The 16,915-nt window shown below is 42.1% G+C and overlaps 1 protein-coding gene across 1 annotated transcript in view; it reads right to left on the bottom strand.

The window, feature by feature from the left end:
- LOC307243510 (netrin receptor UNC5D-like) overlaps positions 1-16,915 on the bottom strand; it is a gene marked incomplete at both ends in the record, with an annotated part of 164,806 nt that overhangs the window by 43,862 nt on the left and 104,029 nt on the right. Inside the window, 2 exons of the mRNA XM_080018340.1 lie at positions 523-666; positions 15,223-15,429. Of these exons, the coding sequence (XP_079874466.1) occupies positions 523-666; positions 15,223-15,429 (351 nt within the window). The remainder of the gene's footprint in view (positions 1-522; positions 667-15,222; positions 15,430-16,915) is intronic.

Here is a 16,915-nt window from a genome sequence, read left to right as displayed (position 1 = left end):
GTTCAGGCCAGAATAGCAGGTCTGCCTTCATCACAATGAGATGAAGTTTCACACTGAAAGTGAGAACTATTAGTGGCTATGTAAGGTTTGACTCGTTCTTGAGGTTTAGTAATTGACGAGTCCCTCAGTGAAAAGGTTGGTAAATTTTATGATTCTTTATTTGTTGAATTCAGTTGGTGTAACGCATGGTGAGCGAGGTCAGGACTTCCTGAGCGACGAGCGATGAGAGTCAGAAGAGTCGGGTTGGCACAGAGTTGCGAATGGAATTCTCCCAAGAATCACTTAATCCTGTCAAAAACTCCCGAGTCATTTAAGTGATGATTCGCTTTGAACGAATCGTTCATCGAGTCTGGCATCATTAATCTATTAGTAGGCCATAATTATTAGCCCTGTTCCATGGCTAATGTTCTGTGACAATGTGACATTTTTAGTGGTAGACAGAATAGTGGTGTGCCGTGGGGTTAGTTCATTTCATTCATCATAGGCAATATGGCAACATCAAAGTGACATTTGACCGCTCACAGGCGATGCGGACGGTGGCCTTTCGACTCTTTGAGGTCCCCAAGTGACTCCAGGCCACGCACAGACACCAGTAATCCTCCGGGCCGTGGAAATCCTCCACCTGCTGACGGGATACGTTGATCAGTACCTCACGTATCTTCAGCCCTGCAGAGAAACATAACAGGAGATGATCTCTCAGACTTGAATGGATTTAATACATTTTAATTTGTATCTAGAAGGTACAGAGGTTATATTATTGGCCATTGGTTCTTTCTTTTTATGAGCAAGAACAGTGAAGACAGACAGGAAATAATGGGGAAGAGACTGGACCTGGACATGGAATTGCTTTGTTATTTAATAGTAGCAGGATGAAAATAACAATGCAGTGATAGGTACTTATTTAATTTGCAACAGAATAACTGAAGAAGAAGAAGCTTTTAAACCAAACCTCTCTGACATCTGTTTAGTACGTGGGAACCTGTAATTCACTAATGCTGCTCTAACTGTGATATTCACGTTCCAAAAGGACATATTAAGCTTATTATGTAGATGTATTTTAGCAGTGGTGTCACCAGGGGGGTGAAGGGTGGTGCAGACCACACCGGGGGACACCATCAGAGGGGCTGACACCACGGCCGGTGAAACGTGTGTCTTGCCCACGCAATCAAAAGACGCTGCGTGATCAGACTCATCAGAGCGCAACTGTGCATAACAGGAATACTCCCCCTTCCCCCGCCAACAAGTGAATAAGGGGTGCACCCATGAGTTAGTGCAGCGGGTGACAACAACCTGAGTGTTGCCACTGATTTCAAGGGTGACTGACAGTACTGCGCAGCTATCAAAGAACATCCACAAAGCCATTTATAAAACATCTGATAACTTGACAGAATATCATGTCTTTGTTGTCATGTACAGAATAACTCCATAAGTAAACTGTGATCGCTATTATGATAAGTCATGGCTCTGCAATTAGTTTAAAATGGGGGGTGCTAGTCTGACTGAACTAACCAACCATGTTTCACTGTGAAGCAGCCAACACATGGCCTTAGTGCTGTCGATCAGCAGTGTGCATTCCTGTGTGAAATCACAATCTCACTTGCTGCAAAAACTCAAGTTGCATATTTAGTGGAGCGGCAGGGAAGCATGGACGGAGCGGGGAAGCCGGGGAAAATGCCTGCTTGTTTCATTTAAAACCAAACTAATATAGCTTTAAATATGCAGTCATATTTAAAGTGCTTCTATGGGTACTGCAGAGAACAGCCATGGACTCGCGATATACTCACAAACATGGTATACAAGATACAAATCAAAAGGAGTCATGGACGCGTGACAAAATGTACAGCTCTTAGGACGAGGTGAAATTCTGTCGCCAAAGATAACTTGCAATTCAATTCAAATTATGTGATTGGGAGTAATTTCTAAGCCATGCTGGACAGACCATTCCTCCATAAAGTACCTCAAAGACCATTCCTCTATACTGGACCTCCAAGACCATTCCTCCATTCTGGACCTCAAAGACCATTCCCCTATGCTGAACCTCCAAGACCATTCCTCTATACTGAACCTCCAAGACCATTCCTCTATACTGAACCTCCAAGACCATTCCTCTATACTGAACCTCCAAGACCATTACTAAATACTGAACCTCCAAGACCATTCCTCTATACTGGACCTCCAAGACCATTCCTCCATACTGGACCTCCAAGACCATTCCTCCATACTGAACCTCCAAGACCATTCCTCTATACTGAACCTCCAAGACCATTCCTCCATACTGGACCTCCAAGACCATTCCTCCATACTGAACCTCCAAAACCATTCCTCTATGGTGGACCTCCAAGACCATTCCTCTATACTGGACCACCAAGACCATTTCTCCACACTGAACCTCCAAGACCATTCCTCTATACCATACCTTCAAGAGCATTCCTCTATACTGGCCCTCCAAGACCATTCCTCTATACTGAACCTCCAAGATCATTCCTCCATAGTGAACCTCCAAGACCATTACTAAATACTGAACCTCCAAGACCATTCCTCCATACTGAACCTCCAAGACCATTCCTCTAGACTGGACCTCCAAGACCATTCCTCCATACTGAACCTCCAAGACCATTCCTCTATACTGTACCTTCAAGATCATTCCTCCATACTGAAATTCCAAGACCATTCCTCGATACTGGCCCTCCAAGACCATTCCTCTATACTGAACCTCTAAGACCATTCCTCTATACTGGACCTCCAAGACCATTCCTCCATACTGGACCTCCAAGACCATTCCTCCACACTGAACCTCCAAGACCATTCCTCTAAACTGGACCTTCAAGATCATTCCTCCATACTCAACCTCCAAGACCATTCCTCCATACTGAACCTCCAAGCCGTTCCTCTATGATGGACCTTCAAGATCATTCCTCCATACTCAACCGCCAAAACCATTCCTCTATACTGGACCTCCAAGACCATTCCTCCATACTGAACCTCCAAGCCATTCTTCTATACTGGACCTCCAGGACCATTCCTCTATACTGGACCTCCAAGACCATTACTACATACTAAACCTCCAATACCATTCCTCCATACTGAACCTCCAAGACCATTCCTCCATACTGGACCTCCAAGACCATTCCTCCATACTGAACCTCCAAGACCATTCCTCTATACTGTACCGTCAAGATCTTCCCTCCATACTGAACCTCCAAAACAATTCCTCTATACTGGACCTCCAGGACAGTTCCTCTATACTGGACCTCCAAGACCATTTCTCCACACTGAACCTCCAAGACCATTCCTCTATACCATACCTTCAAGAGCATTCCTCTATACTGGCCCTCCAAGACCATTCCTCGATACTGATCCTCCAAGACCATTCCTCTATACTGAACCTCCAAGATCATTCCTCCATACCGAACCTCCAAGACCATTCCTCCATACTGGACCTCCAAGACCATTCCCCCATACTGAACCTCCAAGACCATTCCTCTATACTGTACCTTCAAGATCATTCCTCCATACTGAACCTCCAAGACCATTCCTCTATACCATACCTTCAAGAGCATTCCTCTATACTGGCCCTCCAAGACCATTCCTCGATACTGATCCTCCAAGACCATTCCTCTATACTGAACCTCCAAGATCATTCCTCCATACCGAACCTCCAAGACCATTCCTCCATACTGGACCTCCAAGACCATTCCCCCATACTGAACCTCCAAGACCATTCCTCTATACTGTACCTTCAAGATCATTCCTCCATACTGGACCTCCAAGACCATTCCTCCATACTGAAATTCCAAGACCATTCCTCGATACTGGACCTTCAAGTCCATTCCTCTATACTGGACCTCCAAGACCATTCCTCCATACTGATCCTCCAAGACCATTCCTCTATAATGACCTTCCAAGACCATTCCTCTATACTGGACCTCCAAGACCATTCCTCAATACTGGACCTCCAAGACAATTTCTCCATACTGGACCTCCAAGACCCTCTCTCCATACTGAACCTCCAAGACCATTCCTCTATACTGAACCTCCAAGACCATTCCTCTATACTGAACCTCCACGACCATTACTACATACTGAACGTCCAAGACCATTCCTCCATACTGAACCTCCAAGACCATTCCTCTATACTGTACCGTCAAGATCTTCCCTCCATACTGAACCTCCAAAACAATTCCTCTATACTGGACCTCCAGGACAGTTCCTCTATACTGGACCTCCAAGACCATTTCTCCACACTGAACCTCCAAGACCATTCCTCTATACCATACCTTCAAGAGCATTCCTCTATACTGGCCCTCCAAGACCATTCCTCGATACTGATCCTCCAAGACCATTCCTCTATACTGAACCTCCAAGATCATTCCTCCATACCGAACCTCCAAGACCATTCCTCCATACTGGACCTCCAAGACCATTCCCCCATACTGAACCTCCAAGACCATTCCTCTATACTGTACCTTCAAGATCATTCCTCCATACTGAACCTCCAAGACCATTCCTCTATACCATACCTTCAAGAGCATTCCTCTATACTGGCCCTCCAAGACCATTCCTCGATACTGATCCTCCAAGACCATTCCTCTATACTGAACCTCCAAGATCATTCCTCCATACCGAACCTCCAAGACCATTCCTCCATACTGGACCTCCAAGACCATTCCCCCATACTGAACCTCCAAGACCATTCCTCTATACTGTACCTTCAAGATCATTCCTCCATACTGGACCTCCAAGACCATTCCTCCATACTGAAATTCCAAGACCATTCCTCGATACTGGACCTTCAAGTCCATTCCTCTATACTGGACCTCCAAGACCATTCCTCCATACTGATCCTCCAAGACCATTCCTCTATAATGACCTTCCAAGACCATTCCTCTATACTGGACCTCCAAGACCATTCCTCAATACTGGACCTCCAAGACAATTTCTCCATACTGGACCTCCAAGACCCTCTCTCCATACTGAACCTCCAAGACCATTCCTCTATACTGAACCTCCAAGACCATTCCTCTATACTGAACCTCCACGACCATTACTACATACTGAACCTCCAAGACCATTCCTCCATACTGAACCTCCAAGACCATTCCTCTATACTGTACCTTCAAGACCATTCCTCCATACTGAACCTCCAAGACCATTCCTCTATACTCAACCTCCAAGACCATTCCTCCATACTGAAATTCCAAGACTATTCATACATACTGAACCTCCAAGACCATTCCTCCATCGAATGGTCAGATCAGCTCCCACCCAAGTTACACAAGAATTTGATGCAGTGCAAAGGAAGGGGACCACAACAGGGTGGATGGAAGGATTAGAGGACATTTCCCCAGCACGATCTCCTCTTCAAGTTACCGAGGCGGCAGCTAGGAGTATTGAGGCCCTAGCAGGCCTATGTGAGGAACTGCGGGAGGACATAGCCAGATGGAGTGGGTGGAGAGAACTATATACCACTGGAGCTCCTGGATTGGGAGGTACAGGACCCACTAATGGACTTGCCCAGACTCTGGGAGGTAGAGGAAGAAGATGGAGATGAGACGAATTAAAATGCACTAATAAGGAAAGAGTCTTGATTTAATAACCTGTAATTACAACGGGATGATTAAATCACTTACAATGATGTAACAAACTGTTTATAATTTATTGTATGATATTATATACTCAACAAGTAACAATAAAAAGTAATTACTGGACGGTAATGATGTACCCATGTTAAGCAAATGGTTTAATATGAGAAAGAAGATGTAACTAATGTAGTGATGATGTGAAAGAGTTAGGGATATAAATTATAGAGATAAGAAAATATGTTATATACTAGGGAAGTCTGAAAAATTAGGTTAATTTTGCAGTAAAATTGTTACGTGAAATGTGGGACTTTAGGTGGTTGATAGGGCAGAAAGCATGAATCACCGACCATGTGATCTGAAAGGGAAAGGAGATGTTGGTAGAACTATAAAAAAGAAAAGACAAGCAGAATACATCGGGATTCTTTGCTCCGGAGAGGACTCGACAAGAACTCCAAGAGAATTACTACGCTGGACCAAGAAGCAACTTGAAGTCTGGGACTTTGTCACGCCAACCCTTCTCTGGAATATTAGGACACTGGAATCCCCCCAGCGTGCAGTGATTGTTCAACTGAGTGAGGCTACTGGGCTCCTTGTGAGGCCAAAATAAGATAGGATAGGGAAAGCACTAGGGTATGTTTTTACTACTTTATCATTTTCTATTTAACGATTTTGATCAGATTGATTGTTTGATTTTATCAATACCAATAATCACAACTTGTCTGTATCATGTATTGATCAATTACCACTTTACAACGCTTTAATAAATACTTTACCTGCATTTAAAGTAAATGTTTTTAATGATCTTTTTGGTATAGAGGAACAATATTCACTTAAGTTTGAGTACCCTTCTTGTTGATGGTAAAAAGTTAGGAAAGGCGCATTATAGGATCTAAATGGTTAGCCTAGCCCCCAGATAGAAACATCTCCTTAGGACAAAAGTATACTTGTCGTTAAAGGAAAATCCAGAAACCACACCAACTGGCACTCACTATAATAAAGCTGTTGTCAACTGGAGTGGCCTTTGGGTTGTATCCTTTAGTTTGTAGGGTTACTGAGCAGGTATAACTGAGGAGCTGAAACAGGGGACGCTTCAGGAAGGAGACACTGAGCAGCTGGACGAGTCTATTGGCCACTTAGCCTAAGAAATCTTTAGAATCTTGTACAGTTGTAATACCTGGCAGGCTGGAGATCTAACACGTTAGATGGAGGACAACTATAAGGTGCAATTGCCGGGAGACAGCATCCAAGACATTCCTCCATACAGAGCATCCAAGACTTTCCGTGCAGAACCACGAAGACCATTCCTACACACAGAACCTCCAAGACATTCTTCCATACAGAGAATCCAAGACATTCCTCCATACAGAACATCCAAGACATACGTCCATACAGAGAATCCAAGACATTCCTCCATACAGAGCATCCAAGACATTCCTCTATACAGAACCTCCAAGACCGTTCCTAGTGTACATACTGAACTTGCACCTGTGTTCACACTCTTTTTTTTGGCCAAAAAGCTCTATTTATGTCTCATATGACCATAGAACCAAAAGAACATTCAAAGTCCAGGTGCTTATGGTTGTGGTTTGATGGCAGCAGAGGTTCTCTTCTGGAGCACCTTCCAAGCAGTTTCTTGCTACGGAGGTGGCTTCTGTTTGTAGTTTTTGGAGACCTGGTGTTTTCATCATGCAACCAACTTCTGCAGTTCTCTGACCGTGATCCTCGGCGCTTTATATTGAACCATACTTGTCGCTGTTACTCGTGTCCTCTTCCAGGCAGGTTCATCACATCTCCAGTGGTTATTAAGATCAACAAACTTTTGTCTAATTTCATTTGTGTACTCTGTAATAGTCCCAATGTTAAAGGATGACTAAGGGAGTCTGGTCTGTGTGTCACCTCATTTTTACACCCCAGTCAAACAGTAAGTCACAGGTGAAGACGCAGGTGAACTTATTTATTTTTTATATAAGAGACTTGATAGGGTTGCCATTAATTGCGACTGAAAAAAACGTGTTTTTTCTAAAATAATTGATCTTTGATATAATTATTTTCCTTAGAATAATTTCACTTCCATTACAGGTGAGATTCTCTCATATTATAAGTGTTAGATCAAGCTGATAAACAACATAGCAGACCTTTATAAAAACAACAAAGCCTTTTTAGCTGATCTTTCAAATACGCTGATGGAACAGAATAAAAAATAACAACATAAATAAAAAATACCTCAAATAAGCCAGAACATGATGATGAGCAAATGTTTGTGTCTATGTGTGTGAGCCATGACCACTGGCAACAAGCGATTCTCCCCCATGGCGGTGATGAGCTTATTTCATTTTTGAGGGGTGATTCTGCTGAAAGCAACAAAGAGACAGGAATGAGGAGGACAAACTTTCTGAAATTAAACCCTGGCGATAAGGCTTCAAGAGAAAGCATCTGCTCCAATACTTCCCCCCCCGTACTTTCCTTCTGACTTTGTTTCCCTACATTTCAAGCACTCTCACTAGAGAGGGAATGTATTTGAAGTTATACACCAATTCTCAAGCCCTCCTTGATCTCAAACATCCCAAATTTTCCTTGCCTCGTCTTCTCTCTCTCTCTCTCTCTCTCTCTCTCTCTCTGTCTCTTCTCTCTCCCCCTCTTCTCTCTCACGCTTACTTAGACATGCAGGCTGTGATGTGATTTCTCCAGGATATGGCCCATTGTTATGTCTTGGCTGAGTCTACGAGAAGCCCCCGAGGGAACCAGCCTGTGCCCAGATCCAAACGGCTCCAGTTCCGAGCGATCCTCAGCACAGCTCGGCTAAGCTCGGCTCAGTAAACACGGGCCTAGAATCTAGAATGTCATTGTCATACTTATGCCACGGCCAGAGGGATTATCAGTACGCTATTTGTTCAAGGGATGCTTGTAAGGCGGCCGAGCACATGTGGAGTGACATGTGCGTGGGCTGATGTGGATGGATATCGCTTCAGGAGAGTCTGTCGAATGTGACAAGGCTTTGAGGGAATATTTGTGTGATGTGACATTGGGGCATGCGACTCAGGGTGTGGGGGGCAATGAGGGCAGGCTGAGGGCCAGACACAGATAAACCCTGCCAGACAAGTGGAACACGCTCCCAGCCCTATCATCAGTCTGGTCGAAGCTTTGCATGTCATACTTAATCCCTGAACCAAAGGGACAGGTTACCCTGTGCAGAAAAGGAATGGTAATTCAACCATTAAAATGCTGAGTACTTATTTGTGTCACCTCCTGATGGGCTCGTTTATGTTGATTTAAAAACCCATGTGGCTGCTTGTTAGAAATTTGTTTTGCATTCGTGAGCAGGTTACACTCCAAGGAATAACTCCATTGGTTGTTCTCGATTTCTATTTCCAACCCTGACTCCTTCTAACACCGAGTCGCGTATCGCACATCTTACCTCCATCTAGTCAAATCTTTCTGCCTCTCTAACTCTCCTCAGCCTCTTCTCTCAGGGTCTATCCCTGGCTGGACATAAATGATGACTCTCAGCAAGCTGGAATGGAAGTAAGTAGCGCCGGAGTCAACCTCTGCCAGAGCGTGAACACGAATGGACATCCCTGCTCCCTCTTGCTTCTTCTTCTTCATCTCATCATCAAAAGAATCCACCAGAGCTGCCGTCCTCTCCCTCCCACGGCGACCCCCCGCCATTATATCCCCTTTCCTGCCTCACTCACTATCCAAGTTTCTTAAAACCGATACCAAATTCCAGTCTCCTCCTCCTACTCTTCTGTCTCCCCATCTTCCTCTTATCGCTCCATCAGGGTATCATCTTCTCATTTATAGGCACCGATATTCCCTGTGTTCCCCCTTCCTGTTCCCTTATCTTTTTTCCCATTGTCCTTCGCCATTCTATCCAATAACCATCAGTCATTTCTGTCTTCCTCCTTACCCGATAACAGAAATTTGAGGTAGATCATCATACATTATGCACAGTTAGCGCAAGGACTCTCAGTTATGAACTGTATCTGTCCTACATTTATGGTTTAAAAAAAAAAATCTTATATAATTGGCAATTTGGAAATCCTACCTTCAAGTAAGACTTTAAATAAAGCATGTTTCCCTCCAAACAACAAGACAATGACTTATAGGGTAGAATCTGGTTACCGGTAACACATTCTAACTATATATATATATATATATATATATATATATAATATTTGCATTTGTGGAAAATGACCATAGGTGTCTTACTGTAGACGAGGAGACAATATGCATTTCTGGAAAACAAATTGTCAACAGGCAAATCATTTAAAGAACACAATCATTTTAACTGCACGACACTGCCATCTGAATGAACCCATAATGATAACAGTATTCATTAGAAATTGTGAACTTGCTGAAAACGACTACCTTCACATGCGCAGTCCATTTCTGTTTCTCTACTCACACCACACATACACACATGCACACACACACTGCTAAAAGAAAACAGCTCACCCTTGTTCAGGTGTCACGGAAAAACATCCCTTTACAAATATGTAGTTTAATCCATTCCTATCCTGATGATACTCTATTGTACCTTTCACTCTGCCTCAATGAGGCAAATCATCACACTTAATGACCGCTCCTTGCCTTGTAATGATGAAGATCCTAACATTTCCTACAGCACTGACATTTAGGATCTTGTTTACAGGAAACACAGGACCAAGAAACACCTTGTAATAGAAACTGAAAAATAAACAAGTGGAAATCTTGCTGGTAAAAAGAAAAATTACAATCTCCTGCTATATTACCTCTTCTTTTAACTATCACTTTGAACATATTCAAAGAGAGAAAAATCCTGCACTTTTAGGGTGTTGGGTAATTCATTACAAGCTCAAGGGCAAGTTGAGTGTCGGCCATAGATAGTGTCTGACCTTTGAACAAAATGGCTACATAAGCATTGTAGGAGTTGGCATAGTATGACATTACCAATAAAAGTGTAAAAAGAGGGCCATCCATCTCTCAAGTAGAGTGTACTACTGTATGGTGAGTGAAAGCTTGAGAATTTGTGACAAACCAAATTGGTGTCAAACGGCTTGTTGGTTACAAAGCATAGTGCACCATGGTACAAGGTATCCTGCACTTGTAGACAAGCCTTAGGGCAGACACATACAGTACAAAATATCACTAATATCTAAAACAGGCATAAAAGTATCTGAAACTAGTCGTGTTCTTTTGTAAAAGGAAAAAAGACTTTTAGCGAAAAATGATAGGGAGCTAGTTCTGTCAGACAACTCGACAGCGCCACACGCTTCCACGCCCCTATCGGCCGCCCTGATTAAGCTGTCCATCCCTCCAGCTTTACCTGCTTTGCTGCCTGCTTGCTTGCTGTGTTGCTGCGCTCCCTCCACCCCCGTTACATCATCCTGTTGGGCTCTACTCTCTTATCCAATTCGAGCTCATCACTCATATAGACTCAGTCCTTCAATGCTTGCTGTACACCTCACTGGGAGTGATGAGCAGTAGAGCCCAGGCGGCAACCTCAAATGATGCAAAATAAATAAAGATATTTTTCAAGTGTCAATAAGACCTCAGCTGGTCCAATTACTGTAGCCGCAGCAAACTGTCCAAAAAAACAACTTCCCTTCCCTTTTAGGATAGGATTGTAGGTTGAACTCTGTGCTTGCATCCAGTTACATCATTGATCTTTTAACCATCTCAAAGAGATCATCAGCGATCAGATTCAGAACTAAAGGTGACCGGGCTTTCGCAGTCATGGTCCGTAGTCTTCGGAATAAACTCCCCTACGACATAAGACTCATTCTCCAGCTATAAATCCCCTTTAAATTTTTTTTTTTTATAAATATATAGAGTGAGGCATTATTTAATTTATTTCCCTCTTTTAACATCCCATATTATTTCTGTGGGTTTATATATATATATATATATACACATATATATGTTTATATATATTCTCTGTCAGCATTAAGTTCACATCTCACTTTTTCAATGTTACAGCCTCCTGTTCCTAAGTAAATCTAGTCCATGTGAATTAGAATGCTGTTATCGAGATAGAACTGGAAGTCTTTTGGGGAGCTTCAGAGAGATCTTCTGTTTTACTCAACACATACTGTAGGGTGATGGTTTGCTGGATGTTTAACAGGGTGCAGGGTTTGCTGTTGCTGCACGGACACTCTTGGCGATGCAGTAGGACGAGCGGAGCTACTCAAAACGTGATTTCTTGACATCCCCTCAATCCCTTGTCGGGCCCAGCGGAATACGTTCCGTTGAAAAAAGAACAGTGCATGCCAACGCACGTCCAGGCTGCGGAGCCACACATCACGATGCGAAGCAGCCTTTAGGGGGTTGTACTACACCATGGCAACCAGGACACACAACATGAGAACACAGAGCCACTTCTTTTCAAAAAAGATTCCGTGGGCTTTGTTGAAGTGAAAGCAAAGAGGAGAAACTAAGCAAAAAAATAGGGTGTGAGTAAGACAGAAGGGGAGGGAGAGAAAGAGAGAGGGAGAGAGAGAGTGAGAGCGAGAGAATGAAAAGACAGGCAAAGTAAAGGGTTTCTCTCCGAATAACTGTCATGGGAAACAGAGAAGTGTGCCAAGTATCTTTTAAAGGGGAAAACACTTTTTTTGTTATAACCCAGAGAAGTTGGTGTGATGGAGTATGCTGTTTTTTGTATTGATCGGTGTTTTCCATCTAAATTGCGCTGATTGATTCAAACGAATTGTCCAAGGCAACCTGAAAAATGACACTGTTTTCTTGCCTCAGTATAAAGTAAATATCACCTTGTTTGGGCTTTAGCAGAATACAGCTTTTGGGATTGCTCTGTTGCTCAGAATATAGCCCTGCTTTTCCAAACATCTCCCATGGGAGGACGTTTTTTGGCCTGATAAATACCTGAAAAGCATTGCATTATGGGTAGTTTGTATTTTGTAAACCAATCAGAATCCTCAAGGGGTGGCACATAACTATGCTATGTTATCCATGGCCTTGCAAAAACAAAAATATATGTATGTGATACAATTTTAAAACATATATACATTTACAAAATAAACATAACATTTCAAATAAATTCTCCAGAAGGTTTTCATAGTAACCATGTGGCTGCTCCATAAAAATGAATGCGATCGATGTCTATGTTGGCGATACCCTATCGTACCTTTCTCTCAGTTTCAATGATGCACACACTTAAAGACCGTCTTCTTGACCTGTGATGCTGATGCTCATCGTGGTTGTCCAGGGATCTGGAAAATGTACGGAATTGTCTCTGGACTTCAGCAGCCAATGAGAGCTTTATCCCCGCGGCCCACATCCAGTGTGTCAAAGTAGAATGAATCTCTACATGTTCGACGTCGTACGAAACAGTGATTCTCTCAGTAAATATGAATATCCATGTGGTGTCTGACCTAACCCCCGCGGCTGTTTCAATCCATCAAACACAATCTATAAATTAAGCATGAGAAGAAAAAAACGAAATTATATAAATTACTGTGCCAAACAGTACACACTGTACATTATATGAGGCATACATCTAGCCTCGGTCTACATGTAGAATAATGAAAAACTACATTTTGAGCAAAATTTCCGCACGTTTTCATAATTGGTTGTAATGATTCACAATATGTTGAATAACTGCAAAGACCTGTATATACATATATATATAAATATATATATATATATATATATATATATATATATATATATATATATATATATAACATATATATATGTTTAGTCGGATTATTGTGTGACTCTTTAGTTGTGTTCAGTTTACTCCAATAATAAGTGTTAGGTTGATGGAAATAATAATAATAATAATAATAATAATAATAATAATAATAATAAGAAGAAGAAGAAGAAGAAGAATTATAATAATAATCTACTTGTGAATGTAGAACAGTGTGATAGAAAGTTAGAGAGAGTTCTTACATATTTAAATAATTATATAATATATATAATATATACTAATCAAAGATAAGATTGCACTTTATTCATGCCCTTGGGGAAGTTGAGGTGTTATAGCAGAAATAAGAAGTAAGATGAAATGATAAAATGAAATAATAATATGAAATAATAACATCAAATAAAAATAAAAATAACATATACAACTAATAAAGAAACCTGAAATAATTCAAATAAATCAATTAACACATGCCAAAATTGTTACAAGTGGTATTCTGTTCTATTATTACAAGAGCTATCCCATCATTTACTTTCTTTCTTTCTTTCTTTCTTTCTTTCTTTCTTTCTTTCTTTCTTTCTTTCTTTCCATATCTTACCTGTGGGCCTGTGTTTGGGGAGGGACATCCAGATCCAGCTCTTCTTATTCTGGTTTAACATCTGACTAGACCCTACAGGCGAAAAGTGCCTTTTGACTTGCTCTGCAGCATATTTACATGAATGTTTATTAATGTGCACTGTCAAAAAAAAAGAAAAAAAAACTTCCCGCTGAAAGCGTGTTTTCAGGTCTGCTGCCCTTTCTGTCTTTCTAGTCTTGCCTTCTTTCTATTTCTTAGCCTCAGCCTTTAAGTCTGTAAATCCATAAAAAAATGTTCCATAACTGTCGCTCAAAGAATGATTTTTGCACTGATAGGAAAAGTTAATGATGTGATTTTGAATCTACCCAAGCACTCGGGGGTTCATCACTTCAAAAATGCATCATCGGAAAAGTCTTCTTAATTAAAAGAAAACAAAAAACAAGAGAGATGGGCTGAAGGGCAGTTTGTCCCATCCAGATAAGAACTGACTTCTTGTAAATATTACGATGTACAACTAAAAAACAAAAAACAACTAAAAAAACAAGAGGGCAGTTCAGAAAATAAACAAACAAATAAAATAGTGAAAAAATAAAAATGTATATATATATATAAACTATACTATATAATACCATATACATATATATGTAATTTTATATATATATATATATATATATATATATATATAAATATAGTCAGTCACTCCGGGAGTGATCTGTGTATCTAAAGTGTAATAAACCCTTAAGGAAGAAACAGATCTTTTACATCTTTAACAATTCTGTAATCTTTTATCAGCTATAATCGTACATATTTTGCTCTGTGTTTTGACTGGGTTTTAAATTTCTGATAATCATTCCTCAGTTAATCCAATGGGGGAGTTTTTGCCTTCAAGGCTGATAAGGAGATATTCCATAAATTCAGACAGTCGTCTTTGGTTATGTTATATGACTTATGTCGTGATGTGGTGGACCCCACCAAGGACAAGAGATGATTTTGGAACAGTACAGACAGCAACGACAGTAGCTGTGAATCACTCTACTGTTTGTTCTCGAAACCCATGTGTTGATGTTTGAAAATCACAATCATATTATGTCAATTCAACCCTGAAGAGATATAAAAAAAACAGAAATGTATGTCTGAAAGTTGCATCAGTCAAAGGGCCAATCTGTAAGGGCTTCAACGCTTTCAAACAACCATTTGTTCAAACATTTGAACAATGGAATTTTGTATTTTTAAAAGCTTAGTGTTGTCATATTAGACATATGAGCCGAAGCAGTCGGCAATATATATATTTTTAGGGGTGGCAATTGCCTTGGGCACCTTTGCAGAGTTCATCCTTTAAGAATCCATTCCTTAATACCTGAGGATGAAGCCGTTTGGACCAGAAAGACTGAGTTGAGGCTGGAGGATGTAGGAAAACGTACCAGTCTGCAGGTCGGTGTGCTCCTGGCTCTGGTGCTGGCTCTGATGGACCCATTCGCCGTTGCACTTGAAGAATATCTGCAGTGCCGGCTGCGCCCGGCACCGCAGCTTGATGGGGTTGCTCTTCACGATGTAAGCGTCGTCGGGCTCCTGCAGGAAGTGGGGCAGGGTCCCCGACTGGCCGTGCTGGGGGACCTCAGCCCGGGAGCCTGAAGGTAGGATAAGAGAAGAAGAAGAAGAGGAAGAACAATCTTAATTTGTCACACAGCACACCACACTACAACACATGCACTCACACACACACACACACACACACATGCACATGCTTTGGATGGTGGCCGGTGAAATGAGACCTCTGCGTTTAACCCATCCTGGCTTATCCTTCCTCCGGGCGCACAGCCAGGAGCAGTGGGCAGCATACGTGGATGCGCCCGGGGACCTGGTGATGAGTGTCCATCGCTGGTGGGACGATGATGTGTGCAGATAAGATTGAAGAAACACTTTATCGATACCTGGGGAGGGGCATTCAGGTAATGTACCATGAGGGATACATCACCTGCAGCCAATGTGCAGAACGTGCAGCCAGCCGGTCATTATCGCAAATTAAGCCCCAACAGAGTGATCGGGAACCAGACATAAAGTGTTAATATTAAGTTATTAATGTGAAATTGGACATGTCCGCATTCACTGCTTCAAGTCTTCGGTTGTAGTTTCGATGCTTAGAAATGTGTACCAGTGACAGTGCAAGACTCGCAGACGATTCGTTCCTAGCGAAGAAATCTTTGAATTGATTCAGGAGTCAAGAGTCACTCCGCCGAAAGAGTCGTTCGTTCACGACTCGGTAACCGCAGTCAGGAACACAGGCAGTCACTGAGACTCGGAGGATTAAATAAATGTGAAAAAAGGTGAAGGCATTTGGCGCGATTCATATCGAATGTGACTGATTTACATGTTGCATTCCACCAAAACAAATACATTTGACCGAATGAAATGACTCTTGTGGGAATTCCATTCACAAAACGCCGAACAAACTCTTCCGATTCTCGTTACGCTGACTGAATGAAACAAACGAATAGTCAGAAAATGTAAGTCATCGTTTTGCCGATTCGCTCGAAAAGAGCCGAATCTCCAGAATGAGACAAACTTTTCATCACCTATGTGTTCTGATTGGCATGTTGAGTTCCTTCCGAGGCTGACCGACCCCACTTTCATTGTCTTGCACAGTGATCCTTTGCGTGGTTGAGGGGAGAGGGGCGGAGGGTTTAGCCCAAGGAAGCGACCACTAGCCCGTGCCCAACATGCGGATCCTCCACCTTTGTACCTTTGAAAACCCCATCAGAATTAGGGTGTTCACTTTCTAAGTTCTCTCTCTCTCTCTCCATCTGTCCGTCCTGTCTTTCTCTCCAGATCGATCTAATCCCATGTGCCTCGATTGAGGGAAATAAATTAAAAGGCCGTCGTGTGTGTGTCTGTGTGTGTGTGTGTGTTTTTGTGTGTGTGTGTGTGTGTGTGTGCGTGCGTGTGTGTGTCTGTCTGTGTGTGTGTGTGTGTGTGTCTGTCTGTGTTTGTGTGTGTGTGGGATGGGTCCGGCTCTGAGAACTTCTTCTTTTCTTACTTCCTGGAACCGAGGCTGAACAAAGGGACTCGGCTTTTAATTTTTCCAAAATGATTTGCTCCGGGGCAAGCCTGTTTCTT

The sequence above is a fragment of the Zeus faber genome, assembly GCF_960531495.2.
Source record: "Zeus faber genome assembly, chromosome: 17".
Classification (NCBI taxonomy): Eukaryota; Metazoa; Chordata; class Actinopteri; order Zeiformes; family Zeidae; genus Zeus; species Zeus faber.
Note: the sequence above shows the minus strand (reverse complement) of the source record. Positions and strands in the feature narration are given on the sequence as shown.